Source organism: Chrysochloris asiatica, unplaced genomic scaffold (genome assembly GCF_000296735.1).
Source record: "Chrysochloris asiatica unplaced genomic scaffold, ChrAsi1.0 scaffold00021, whole genome shotgun sequence".
NCBI classification, from domain to species: domain Eukaryota; kingdom Metazoa; phylum Chordata; class Mammalia; order Afrosoricida; family Chrysochloridae; genus Chrysochloris; species Chrysochloris asiatica.
In genome coordinates this window covers 14,568,200-14,582,799 of record NW_006408539.1, presented here as the reverse complement: position 1 = coordinate 14,582,799, position 14,600 = coordinate 14,568,200, and the positions used below count along the sequence as shown (strand labels likewise).

Genomic DNA, 14,600 nt, shown 5'->3' with positions numbered 1-14,600 from the left:
CTTGTTTGGAAGAAGTACAGCCAGAATGTTCTTTAGAAGCAAGGATGGCAAGTGTCCATCTTACATACTTTGGACATGTTATCAGGAGAGACCACTTCCTGAAGAAATACATCATACTTGGTAAAGTATAAGATCAGTGAACAAGAGGCAGAACCTCAATGAGATGAACTGACCCAGTGGTTGCAACAGTGGATCCAAACACAGCAATGATGGTGGGTAATGCACAGGACCGGACAGGACTTATATTTCCTTCTTAGTACATAGGGCTGCTATGCATTGGTTTGAGGCACCTAACAAAATATCAAGAAGCTCGTACTTTTTCTCTAAAGGAGCAACAACAAAGTAGTTAGATGTATTCCGTCATTCTGTTGTTGCCTGGATAGTTAGCACTTTGCACAGTTCAGCGACTAAGCTCATGAGATGACTTTATAAAAAGACATACAGCATTAGGTCAGAAGGCAAAATATGTCTGTTTGGAACCCTTTCTAGGCAAGGTACAAACTGAGTGTCTTTGACTAAGTATTTAACATTTACAGTCCACAATTTTCTCATCTGATAGCTATGGAGAACAACACTCATACTTACTGTGAATGTTGTGATCATTAGAGATTACTGTATGTAAAGCACCTAGCCCAGCATCTTTCCCATAATAGAAGCTCTCTGAATGGGACCGATTCTGATGGTGATGATGTGCTTAGAGAGGAGGGGATTAGCATGCCAGCTCTTTTCTGTTCCCTTCAGACTCTGGACAGTGTAACAGAGGAGGCAAAGGCAACCTGTTGGCTTCTTGTTGGGCATTGTCCATAGGTAGAAGCTGCAGAAGGTGACCTAAGGCATTGCTGGCACCATGTTTTTATGAGGATTATATGTTGGGGACACCAAGAAGACCCCAGGAAATGTATTCACAATATCTTCAGACAAGGATGGATGTGGAGGTTGTGGCCAACTTTGAGCTGATCTCATGTTGATTTGTGGCCAGATCATGCAGGTAGAGATTTTGTTGCCTAGAGGAACTCAGCTGTGTCTTATCGAGAGAAGGAATTTACTGGAATAAAATTGACCAGAACATAGCTATGTATTGTTTCTACTTAAAGAATTCAATTTAGAAACAACGTTCTTACATTTCCTCAGTCCGTATCCATTATTATTATTTTTTCTCTCCCACCCTCCACAATGCAAATCTTCTATTTGTGTGTCAAAAGAGGAATGCTACATAGCTCATATAGTGTAGAAACCCATTTAGTTTCAGTTTGGCCACAAGGAATGTATATCTGTTCTATGCGGAGCTGGATCCACAGGGAGGAACAGCACTGGGAAGAGGTGAACAGGGATCATAGGATTTTGTTTTTTTGTTTTTTTTAAGTTAAAAAACAAAACCATAATATCGTTGCTGTTGTTAAGTGCCTTTGAGTCAGTTTCGACCCATAGCGACCTTGTATAGGGTTTCCGAGGAGCAGCTAGTGAGCCTGAACCACCAACCTTGCAGTTCAAAGGGCTTTACAGTCTGGCACATTAACCCACAGCATCACATCAGGACTCCAATCACAATATGTATGTTTGTTTGTGTATTTATACTGTAGATGAGGGTGCTTCAAAATTTTCATGGAAAAATGGAATGAAAAGATATATGTGTAAAGACCTCTTTAAAGTGTTAAAGAGCTCAGATGTCACTTTGAGAACTAAGGTGCACCTGACCCGAGCCATGGTGTTTTCACTCACCCAATATGCATGTGAAAGTTGGGCAATGAATAAAGGAGATCACAGAAGAATGATGCACTTGAATTATGGTGTTGGTGAAAAATATTGAAAGTACTATTGACTGCCAGAAGAACAAACAAATCTGTTTTGGAAGAAGTGCAGGCAGAAGGCTCCTTAGAAGCGAAAATGTGAGACTTTGTCTCTCCTTCTTTGGACATGTTTGGTAAGGTGGAGGGTCAACGAAAAAGAGGAAGACCCCCAGTGAGATGGATTAACACAGTGGCACCCAACAATGGGCTCATACATAACAACAATTGTGTGGATGGAACAGGACTGGACAGTGTTTCATTCTGTTGTACATTGCTAAGAGTTGGAACCAAGTCAACGGCAGCTAGCAACAACATGTATGTAGTGTATATGTATATGTGTGTACAAAACACATATATGTATGCGTATGTATGCATGTAGACAATATATATGTATGTGTGTATATGTGAAGATAACATTGTGAAAAATGGGCATTCCAGAATACTGAATTGTGCTCATCAGGAATCTGTACATTGACCAAGAAGTAGTTGTTAAAGAAGGGAATACTAAATAATTTAAAATCAGGAAAGGTGTGGGCCAGGGTTGTATCCTTTAACCATACTTATTCTATGTATATGCTGAGCAAATAAAAAAAAGGGGAAACTGGATTATATGAAGATGAACATGGCATCAGGGTTGGAGGAAAACTCATTAACAACCTGTGATATGCAGATGATACAACCTTGCTCGCAGGAAGTGAACAGGACTTAAACTACTCGTGAAGATCAAAGACTACAGCCTTCAATATGGATTGCACCTTAATATAAAGGAAAGAAACATCCTCACAACTAGACCAATAAATAACATCATGATAAATGGAGAAAAGATTAAAGTTGTCAAATACTTCATTTTTCTAGGATCCATAATCAACACTCATGGAAACAGCAGTCAAGAAATCATATTTGGACAATCCCTCAGCAAAAGACCTCTTTAAAGTGTTAAAGAACAAAGATTAAGAACTAAGGCTCACCTGACCCAAGCCATGGTATTTAAAGTTGCCTCCCATGAATAAGGAAGACCATAGAAGAACTGATACATTTGAGTTATGGTGTTGGAGAAGAATATTGAGAGTACCATAGACTGCCAGAGGCCAAACAAATTGTCTTAGAAGAAATGCAGACAGAATGCTACTTAGAAGTAAGAATGGCAAGACTTCCTCTCTGGTTCTTTGGACTTGCTGTCAATAGGGACCCGTTTCTGGATATCTTGTAGACATCATGCTTTCATAAAGTGAGGGTCAAAGAAAAAGAGGAAGACCCCTAACAAGATGGATTGACATAGTGGCAGCAACAATGGACTCAAGCATAAAACCAGTTGCGAGGCTGGTGCAGGATGGGACAGTATTTCTTTCTGTTGTTCATAAATTCACTATAAAACTGAACCGGCTTGAAAGGACAACAACATACATGAGAGGGCTTCAAAACATTTGTGGAAAAATCCCATTACCTTTTTTTTTGTTGTTGATTTTTTGGTTTTCTTTCTTTATTTTAAGTTTTTATTGTACATTGAGTGATAGTTTACAGGGGAAAACATCAGTTTTAGGCTCATCTTATCGTATTTTGCATTATTGCAATGATTACAATCCCCTCCATGCATCACCATTCAACAGTATTTGCTTACCTCTGTGGTTTTTTTTTTTTTTTTTTATTAAATGTTTTTATTTTCGATTGAGTGAAAGTTTACCCATTACCTTTTGATTCTATTTTTAATGAACTTTTTGAAACCCCCTCAAATACAATGAAACCTGTGAGAGCTAGAATTCAAAGGGATTGCCTTCTTTGTCCGGGTCTTGTGAGTTTTGCACTAGTGACTTTTCTATTGTTCATTTTAGTGGAAAATATTTGAGTTTTCCTTCTCTTACAGATTTATGTCTTATATAGGTTCTGGCTTTCACAGATTTTATTGTACACATACACACACACACACACACACACACACACATTTTAATAGATAATCTAAAGGCATTTGGATTTGTGGCGTGGCACTGTAGGATCAGCACTGGACTGTGAACCACAAGATCGGTGGTTCAAACTACCAGCTGCTCTTTGGAAATCCTGTACAGGGTTGCTATGAGTCAGAACTGACATGACAGCACTTTAACAATAAAAACAACAAAGGCATATGGCATAGGAATGTCATTTAAAATGAGATAGGTTAAATTAGGACAGGACAGATTATCTAGGGGGTGGGGAAATGGAAGTGCACATAAGGAAGGCATCCAGGACTGTTTTGAGGTGCTCAAAAAATGATGTGCTCTACAAGAAACACTGGGCAGTTCAGTGCAAGGTCGGCAGTTCAAACTCACCAGCTGCTCCTTGGAAACCTTATACAGGGTCACTATGAGTCAGAACCGACTCAACTCACATAACAACAACAACACAATGGTGTAGTGGGCTATGGGTTGGGCTGCTAACTGCAAGGTCAGGAGTTCAAACCAGCTACACCAAGGGAGGAAGATGAGCCTCAGGAACCCTATATAGGGTGGCCTGAGTTGCAACGGACTCACTGACACACAACAGCAACATTTATCAGCAAAGGATTTCTAGTGATACAATGGCTAAGTGTTCAGCTCCTAACTGAAAGGTTGGTGGTTCAAACCCAGCAGTGACTCCGAGGGAGAAATGACCAGGATGGCCAGACTTTGTCTCTCATATTTTGGATATCTGACCAGGAGGGACCAGTCCCTGGAGAACGATATCATGCTTGGTAAAATGGAGGGTTGGAGAAAAAAAGGAAGACCCCCAATGAGATGGATTGACACAGTGGCAGCAGTGATGGACTCAAACGTAGCTATAGTTGTGAGGTGGGCGCAGGACCAGGCGGTATTTCATTCTGTTGTGCAGAGGGTCGCTATGAGTCAGTGCTGATGCGGTGGCACCTAACAACAATGATACCAGTGATTATACCCCTTTAGAGAGAGACCGTGGACACACAGAGCAGCACAGACTGTCAGGAGAGGACACAGGAGCCTAAGGAAGTGTCTGTGAGAGGGGGAGCGCCGCACTGGTGAAGGGAGAGCCCTGCATCCCCCTCCTGGTCTCCTGAGTGGAAACTCTCCTCTCCTTCATGTCCTCTTTGTCTCTGCACCAGGTATGTGGTTCTTCTCCTGGGAGGAGGAACAATGTGTCTGATTGATGAACACTGGACATCACTGGGTCCCCCTTTTCCTGGGGCAGCCCAAGTTCTGGTGCTTATGCTCTGCTTAGCTTGGACCTTCATTTGTCAGGTCGCAGAATGGTTCACTCCTATTTCTATTGTGTCATTGTCCTCCTTCCTCACCTCACCTTACGTAGTGGCATGATGTGGTGTGGTGACTGTGGCATGGTGCCATGTGGCATGACGAGTGACTGGGAAGCATGGTGGAACAGTCTTCTGCTTCATCTTCTGTTACTGAGCACTAACCAGAGTTGTATCTCATCCCACAAGCAGCTCACAGGTCTAGACTTGGAGGAGATGGCAGCAGGTCCCAACTGGCCACCTCCCTGCTATGTTCTTAGTAGAGGTTTACCCTATGTGGTTGTTGTTAGGCACTGTTGTGTTGTCCCTCAACTCATGGTACCCTCGTGTGACAAAATAGAACTGCCCACAGGGTTTTCCTGGCTGTAATTGTTATAGAGATATTTCTCCAGACCACTCTTCCTCAGAACTGCTGGGTGGATCTGACCCTGCAATCTTTAAGTATAGGTTGTCACAAACCACTTGTTCCCTACTTCAGCTATGGGGCTCTATTCATGATCCCAAACATGTGTGATCCATTGTAGTCTGTCCTCTTCTTCTGAAGACCCCAAAGAAGAAATCAATGACTAGGACTTTTCATCTCCTACATCCACTTTTCCATCACCATCTCCCACATCTCTTTATTTGGTTCTTTCCCACTTCATGGACTTCCCACCTTGCTACTTCCTCCCTCATCCTGAAAACCTAGTCTCCAGAAGAGATGTAAATTGGAGTCACCAAGGGCAGCCTTGTTCTTTCCTCTAATTATTAGGAATTTGTCATTCTCAGGAATGTCACTTATTATGAAGAATTAAAAACTGGGTAATTCCTGAGAAGGGGGGCACAGTTTTGCGTAGGTCAAGGCAACATACGAATGCAATTTGTCTTTGCTTTTAGGGTCACAAAACAGCCACATTCTCTGTGCAGTGGTGCTCCTGGACACGCACACTCTGTAAGAGGAGACGGAGAGACCCCTGTGTGAGCCTGGTTCTGGCCATGTGGGGCAGGACTTCTTCAGATGACTTCCACTCTCTGCTCAGTCCTGAGCTTTCGTTCTGTGGCCACCTGCTGAAGATTACACTTCGGATGAGTAGCTTGTACCCCAGTGTCTACTTTTCACCGACAACTCTGAGATCAGCCATCTTAGTTGGGGAATGCACCCTGATCATGTAGCAAAGTTCATCTCTGCAAACAAAGATGACTCTTTACTTGTGGGAGAGAAGTCAAAGCCTCAGTTACTTGGAAATGTGATGTGTATGTAACGCTAATGGGAGTCTTTGTTAAAATTTAACCTTGACTTCTTTGTGTATTATAATTTTATCCCTCCTTTTTTCATGCTAGTGTTTTTGTTTGTTTGTTTTAAATTTATTCTAGCGAGATGGTTGGTGGTCTAACTCATCCAGCACCTCCAAAGAGAAAAGACCTGTTGATCTCATTGTGTAAAGATGAAACCAAAAATCTGATGCTGTTGAATTGATTCTAACTAAGAAAATCCTATGGGGCACATAGGGTCTATTCTGTCACAAGGGGCCACTATGAGTTGAAATCAACTTGAGGGCATACAACAACAACAACAACAACAACAACTTTCTGTTGATCCTCTAATCACGTTGTTGTTAAGTGCTGTCCAGTCGGTACTGACTCATAGTGACTCTGTAAAGGGTTTCTGAGGTATGGCTGGTGAATTTGAACCACAGACCTTGTGGTTTAGACCAACCTTGGAGCCTAGTGCTTTATCCTGTAGCACCACACTAGCAATCCACTCTAATTATACTGTACATTGTTTTTCCTAATACCATTCCATCAGAGCCCCTTTAATTTTAGAGACCATGTCTGTCCTGGAAATGCCAGCCGGGCACAGGTGAGTTGGTGAGCAGGGAAAGAAGACACTTTTGGGGAATTAAAACGTGGGTAAACTTGAGTGTAGTTACATTTTAGGAAGACTGGGCCTCATTCTTGAAGCATTTTCCTCCTGATCTGAGCAGATCTGAATCTCTATCTGAGATTCCTTGCTATATTTGTGAACATAGAACATTGGATTAGTCATAGAATTTTAGCAAGGCATCTCTAAATAGTTGTGGATTCTCCTTGTTCCCCAAGCTTAACTCTGTAGTCAGAAGATGAGAACATTTAAAGAGGAGTAGGAGGGCTCTTAGGACCAGGAGAGCCAGCTATGGAGAGGACCAGGCTCTGCTTATACAGAATTGGTTTCTGAGGAACAAAACTGGGTCAGTTCAGGATCCTGTAAATGAGCCAAACGACACCAGTCATGTTAACAGAGAAACTTTAACGTGGAGGATTGAATCTGATAGTAACTGCAGGAAATAGCTACAACCCCCTACAACCTCTTGAGGGAACAGAGAGGGAAGAGGCTGGAGCATTTGAAGGAGGGGATCTTCAAGGCTGGGCTGAAGACTTCTGAGGACAGAGTGCTGCCCACCTGGGCTGGGGCTTAGAGAAGGGGGTACTGTCCAGCTGGTGCTGATATTTCTGAGGGGGTGTGATGAGGCTGGTTTTGGGAGGAGGAAAACCCAGAAAATGGAACCAACTATTGGCAGGGTAAAAGTTCCTTCTCTCTCTTCCTGCCTCCTGGTCTTCCAGTACATTCTACAGGCAGACCCAAGTGGGGAGTCCATTGGGAAAAGGAGAAATTGTGGTTTTCTGAGTTCCAGTCATGGCATTACAAAGTAGAGCATGTACAGGTCATCACAGAGCTGACAGACACTGGCTTCTGAACCAGCACAGTAAGGCACACTTAATTCAGGGATCGCCAACACTAGAGCATGCATTTGGTAGAGAAAATTGCAAAGAAAAGACACTAATAGTTTTGCTCCAAATCACTCAGCTAATTGGCAGTCTAATACAAATCTATATACGTGTGTTGTTAAGTGCCATCGAGTCAGTTCTGAGCCTATATAGAGCTTCCAAGGAGCAGTTGGTGGGTTTGAACTGACGACCTTGGGGTTTGTAGTCCAGTGCTGATCCTACAGTGCCACACAAATTAACCCTGACTGAGCATCAGCTGTTCTGAGAAAGGTGAAGACCTTCTGGGGCAGAAATGACATAGTTATGTTCATTCTTGGAAAAACATCCCCTGCCCAACTCCCCTCAAAATCTCCCATACAGAGTAAGACAAGACAAATAATCACACTTATTCAAATAATTCTTTAGTTTTTAGAATCTTCAGTCAGAGGAGTAGCAAATGATGGCAAGTACATTCCAATTATGAAAAATCGTCATTGATTTAGGATTTTGAAAACAATGGTGAATTTCAGTCACTTGGTCATCGTACATTGTGTTGTTCCGGGAAGGTAGTCAATGCCTATAATTTGTGGTCAGCCAGCTTCCGCATGGTTGCTCCCCTCAGTGTGAGTTGGAAGCACAAGCTCTCAGCATCCCCCTCTTCGCATATGTCAACATAATCTCAGCTCCTCAGCACTCCCTTGTCCCTGGAAGCCCGGTGTGGATTTTATAAGGCCACACCAATTACAGCTGATAATTGTCGCCAGACTCCTTTCTGAAATAAGCAAATACTCTGGCAGGCTCTCTAAACAGACATCTTCTGGAGCTCATTGTGACAGGCTGAAGATCTCAGGGGTAGAGGGAATACGAGGTAGATAAGTTCTCTTTCAAAAGAAAGTAAAGGGAGGAAAGTGGCTGGGGAAGGGAATGTGCAATTATCATCTTCATGGGGGGAAATCTGACACTGGGTGCTGGTGTCTGGTTGACTAGATGCCCCGGCTGTCCTCCAGCCTGGGTTGAGGTGACTAATTGTGAGAACTGGAGAGTGCTACACAGCCAAGGACCCCAAATGACAGAAGTAGAAGCCTCAGGAAGCAGTCAGGCTGGGTTAGATCCCAGATACCCACCTGCCACTTTTCTCTCACTGGTCACATGCAGGGCAGTATGGCTTCAGGGTCAAAGGGATGGTTGCTTCTATGCTGACTTTTCTTGTCACTTTCTGTGTAGCTTTGGCCAATGACCAGACTGCTCTGAGTCTAGTCCCCCAGGCTAAGGACCCAAAAGTGGTGAATTCTCATCTCACAGCTCTGCTCCAATGGCTCAGTGGTCTGCTTTCTGTGATGGTGACTGACGCATAGTATTGTAGCGGCCCAATGACAGCGTACCCTTCACTTCTGTGTGTGCAGTTCTGTGCTCAGTACTCCATGTTAGAGACATGCAGTAAGGTGCCTCAGGCTTTACCTTTGGGAGGGAGAAAGAGAGCCCTAACTTGGACATGCGCACAAAGCTATTGCTGAATACATCCATTCTCTTGTTAAGCTTTGTATTAGCAGGAGCTGCGTGTCTAATTGGAAGTATTTTACAAATACGGAGTAGCTAGAAGTCGTTGAGAATTTGAGTGGGTAGAAAATGTCTTCATGATGGAAGTGGCATTTAAGTGGATGACTTGAAGGATCTGAAAGCTCTGGTAGCATAGTGGTTACGAATCGGGCTGCAAACCACAAGGTCAGCAGTTCGAAACTACCAGCTGTTCTGCAGGAGAAAGATGAGGCTTTCTGCTCCCATAAAGATTTACAGCCTCAGAAACCCTGTACAGGGTCACTATGAATTGGAATCGACTCCATGGCACATAACCATCCAAAACAGAGAGGAGGGGACAGCCTATCCTGGCACATGTCTGGGGTAGGTAGGGACAGATGAGGATTGTGCTGGGGGCTACTAAGGCGACCCAGTGTGGCAGAGGGCTAGATGAAGGAGGAGGACTCATCTGCTGGAAACCGTTAAACTTTATGCAAGGAGCACTGATGAAGCATTTGAGAGGAGCGGAAACTTCGTAATCAGAGGAGCAACATGATGGAAGGGGAGCTTCAAGAAGACAAATGTCCAGAGCCCTCAGGGAGGGTTGGGGAGAGAAGCTCTCCATAGGGAGATGGGCAGGGCCTGCTGAGCTAATCTAATCATCAAGACCATGGGAAGGACAGAGAGTCGACTGAGGAAGAAATGAATCTGAGGGAAATGGAAAAGGAAATCTTGACAGGAAGTGCCAACTGACTGTACAGGAAGGAAGAAAGAGAAGGAAAGGGAGAAGACAGAAAACTCACAGTATTTGAGGCCAAGGGATGGATAGCTGCATTGCGTTATGTATTACTAAGCTGCTACATTCCCATCATGCACTGCGGATGATGCTACCACCATTACAACAAAACCTACGGAAGCTGGAACTCAACTCAACGAGACTGGCTTGCTTTTCTGGTTCTCACACATTTCCTGCCTTTGACAGGTGGACTCTTTCCACTTTTCTATTTGTTCTTTTCAGTGGAAAACATTAGAGTTTTTCTACTCCAACAAGTTTCTGCTTTATACAACTTTTTTGGTACATGTGGAGATTTTATTGTACTGCTACTAAGTATACCAGCACCACTGCTCCTGGGCAATAACTGTTAAGAACTTACTCTGGACCAAGCACTGTGCTAAGAGGTTGACATGTATTCACGTACTGAATCCTTACTGATCATGAGTGTCCGTTTCTGCCCATTCATTAAGTAGCTTTTTGAGCATCTTCTTTGTACCAGGTGTTGGGTTAGGCCTTGGGCACAACATGGGAGTGAGGTCCTTGTCCTCATAGAACCTAGAGTCTAACCAGGGGCTCAGACATTAAGTATGCAAATAAATAAACCAAATACTGGAAGTTGTGATTCAAGCTATTAAGAAGGTAACGGCGGTGACAGAGTTTAACAGAGGGGCTACCTTGGAGGAGAATGGTCAGGGTGGGTCAATAGTCAACCTTAAAGGAAGGGGAGGAGGCAATCATGAGAGAAGTCAGGGGGAAGTCCTTTCATTATGGGGACAGTAATGGCAAATGCTCAGCAAATTCTAGGAACTGAGTGAGACCACATTCCTGAAACCTGAGAGATGTGGTGGGAAGGCAGGCTACGTCAGACGGAAAAACCTTCTGTGTAGCGGTGAGGAGTGTGGGTGATTAAAAACACAATGGGAAGGCTTGGAGGAGTTTTAGAGGTGAGGCATGATGTGGTTAACATTTTTAAAAAGATCATGTATGGAGATCTTGATGGGAAGACAGGGAGGTGGGAGTGAGGAGACCAGCTGGGAGGCCATGTATTTGCTCAGATGGGAGACAATGCTGCGAGTGGAGTGAATAGCAGTGAAGGGCTTGGGAGTTGAGTTCTGGCACAGAATAAACAGAATTTGAGATGGAAAGAATGTGGGCAGTCAGGGAAAGGTTTCTGGTTTTAGTAAATAGTGGATGGCCACGCTTATCTGGGGAGCCACCAGGGCTCCCAATAGGTTTGGGAAGAGAAACAAGAGTTCCTTGTTGGTCACACCATACTTGGGATGCCTATGAGTCATAAACGCACAGCAGTCAGATACATGAGTCGCTTCTGACAAAGATGGAGGTTTTATATCCATTGGCATAGAGATGGTGTATAAACACACACAGGGATGGTGAGTCTACTCAGGGAGCAAGCACTGGAGATGAAAGCCAGGTGAAGGTTCCAAGACCACTAATGATGGGGGTCCTGGAGGGAGAGGACAGCAAAAGAGACTGAGAAGGAAGGAGGAAACCCAGGAACTGTGATGGTCATGAAGCTGAGAGACAGCACTGGTCAACAATGTCCAGGGCTTCTGTTAAGAGGATTCATAGATAAAACCATAGCATTTGGGTGTAGGGAGATTCTTAGGAGCAAAGAAAGCATGCCTTTAATGCAAAGCTGGGGACGGAAGTCAGATAGCTGGGTTAAAATGTGAATGACCGTCGAACCTGTGCAGAGAGCTCTTGAGGACTAAAAGTATTCTTATATCCCCATTTGAAGGAGCCCTGGTAATGTGATGACTAAGTGCTCAGCTGCTAACCAAGAGGTTGGCACTTTGAACCCACCCGGCGGCTCTGTGGGAGCAAAGCATACGGGTAGTTCTCCTGTGTCCCATGACATCACTATGCATTGGAATCACCTGCACAGCATCTGACAACAAATTCCCATTTGACGTTACATGGAACGGTGCCTCAAAGCACTTTGGAACTTGTCCAGAGTCACTCTTGAAGTAGCTGGCAGAGCTGGTCTTTGAACCCACATTTGTCTGACTCAAAGCCCATGCTCTTAACCTCTGTGCAAAATGAGTCTTCATGTTATCATTTGAATGCATTTTTTAATTTTCTAATTAGCTCCTTGTTTCCCATCTTCACTCACTGGGTGGTTTCACAAAATGGCCTCTGATTAACATCCAAAGAAAGTAAACACAGAAGAAAGTCTGGATTAAAAATGAAATGATGACAGATAAATCAAGGGAATTCTTGTATAAAGTCTATAAATATATTCATTGTTTGTCTCTAGTGGGTCCTAAAATATCTGCTAGGTAAGAGCTCCTGAAATGAAGAATGCTTTATCCCTTTTCCCCCCCATTAAATTTAGGCCTCAGGCAATACCTGTGGAACTGCTTTGGGGGAAAAACCAAACCAAACCAAATCAACACAAAAAAACCACAAGGAACATAGCAAATACAAACTCTCCGTCCCCCAGCAAGTCCCAATTGCTTTCTTTCCCATCCTGTCATTTCCCAGATTGTTATCACCTCTTTGAGGACTGAAGGGCTCTCCCAGGGTCTAAGGCTTCTCCTCCAAAACCCACTTCCTGTTTTTTCCACTCGCAGCAGAGGCATGAGCAAGGAAAGGAGTCTACCCTTTTGTCTCGGCACCTGACAAAGCAAAACTTCAAATAACGCCAGGAGTTAAAACCTCTCTCAGGCCTCAGATGCAGGCTGGGTAAGCTTCCATAAACAGCGAGGACTCCAATAATTTCTCTTCCTATGTGGTGGCTCTTACCTTGCCAACATACAAAGGGTCCGTCCCAGTGTACTCTTCCAGAACAAAAAACTGGTTCCAAACCCAGCTCCTCCTTGTCCGCTGGTGGGACTGTGGCTTGTCTGCCTCCAGTTGGCCTCGTGCTGTCAGTGTGCCTGAGAGAGTGGCAAATGTCAGGTCCATCAATCCCCAGAGGTACAAGGACATGCCAAGTCCAAGCCAGCGCTTTGCATTGCTCATTCTACCAGAAGTCCACATGGGATCGCCAGGGTTTCAGTGATGAGTCGCTAGAACGTGAGGATTTTCCAATGAAAAAGCAATGACGTTTATTGGACACTTGGGTTTCCCAAATGAAATCCTGACTCACATCAATCCATTTGAAGTTGGCTTCCTGTCAAGTTAAGGAAAACAGAGTGTGAGAATGGCAAATCCTCTCTCTCTTTCTCTAAATAGATATATATATATATTTATAGGGTTTATAGCACATTTTCAAGAGACGTCAGTAAATGTTAACTTTTCTGTTCTATGAATTAATGAGTTGTAACATGTTATTGAAGTCCTGGTGTGGCACTGTAAGGTAAGCACTGGACCACAAAGTAGATTTGAACCTCAAGGTAGTGGTTCAAACTCATCAACTACTCCTTGGAAACCTTATAAGGGATTGCTATAAGTCGGAACCAATTCGACGGCACTTAACGACAACATCTTATTGCTTTAGAAACATTCAAGTAAATAAATGATATTGTTATAAAAAGGAAGATAAGTTATCTTGTTATTGGCAAACCCAAACCTTTTGATATGGATTTCAGTGGGAAATAGTGAGTCCATTTCTTCTCATTGGTAACTTAGCTTCAGGTTATACTGTATTATTGATTGACTTGAATGAATAGTGTGCTATTTGAAATATTTATGACCAGATAGCCTCTTAAACTTTAAAAAGTAGCATTCATTTCCAAAATGTATAGGGAGTAACTAATGTTTTTATTGGTCTAATTGTTTTCCTTGGCTCTTTAAAAGAAACAACAACAACAACAAAATCAAACTACCTTTTTTGCCACCCATGATTATTTGGTGGTCCTGTAGGATAGACACTCGACTGCTAAACACAAGGTTGACAGTTCAAATCCACCAACTGCTCCTTGGAAACCCTATGCAAGGCTGTATGAATCGGAACTGACTTTCAGACACTTAACAACAAGAAGTCCTGTTATACATGACCCTTGGTGAAGCAGTGGTTAAGCACTTGTCTCTAACAGAAAGGCCAGCAGTTCAAATCCACCAGCTGCCCCATGGGAGAAAGATGAGGCAATCTGTCTTGGAATATTGTTGTTGTTAGGTACCATTGAGTCAGCTTCATCTCATAGTGACTCTATGCACAACAGAACAAAACACTACCTACTAAAGTACATCTTTGGAAACACTTTGGGTCAGTTATGCTCTGCCTACGGGTTGGATATGAGACGGAATCAACTCAGTAAGAAGATATTTGGTATCAGATTGTTTTTGTATTGATAATCCTAGGCATCTTGGGTTTCATTTATAAGCAGACATAGATCACTGTGCAAAGACCTGGAGTTAGAAAATCAAAAGGAAAGAACACGCTTAGCATTTCTCAAGCTGAGGGAACTGAAGAAAAAAATCTAAGCCTTGACTTGCAATACTGAAGGGTTCTGTGGACAAAATGGAGTCCTGGTGTGGTGCTGTGGGCAAATGTGTCAGGTTGCAAAGTCAGTTTGAACAGCAAGGTTGGTGGTTCAAACTCACCAGCTAGTCCTTGGAAACTCTACACAGGGTCGCTATGGGTCAGAATTGACTCAAT

The 14,600-nt window shown here is 43.3% G+C and overlaps 1 protein-coding gene across 1 annotated transcript in view; it reads right to left on the bottom strand.

Annotated features, from left to right (window-relative positions):
* Positions 1–13,178, bottom strand: part of CDH20 (cadherin 20, type 2) — a 74,380-nt gene extending 61,202 nt beyond the window's left edge. The window contains exon 1 of the mRNA XM_006837532.1: positions 12,803–13,178. Within this exon, the coding sequence (XP_006837595.1) occupies positions 12,803–13,039 (237 nt within the window). The 5' untranslated portion in view covers positions 13,040–13,178. The remainder of the gene's footprint in view (positions 1–12,802) is intronic.
* Positions 13,179–14,600: the final 1,422 nt, after the last annotated feature.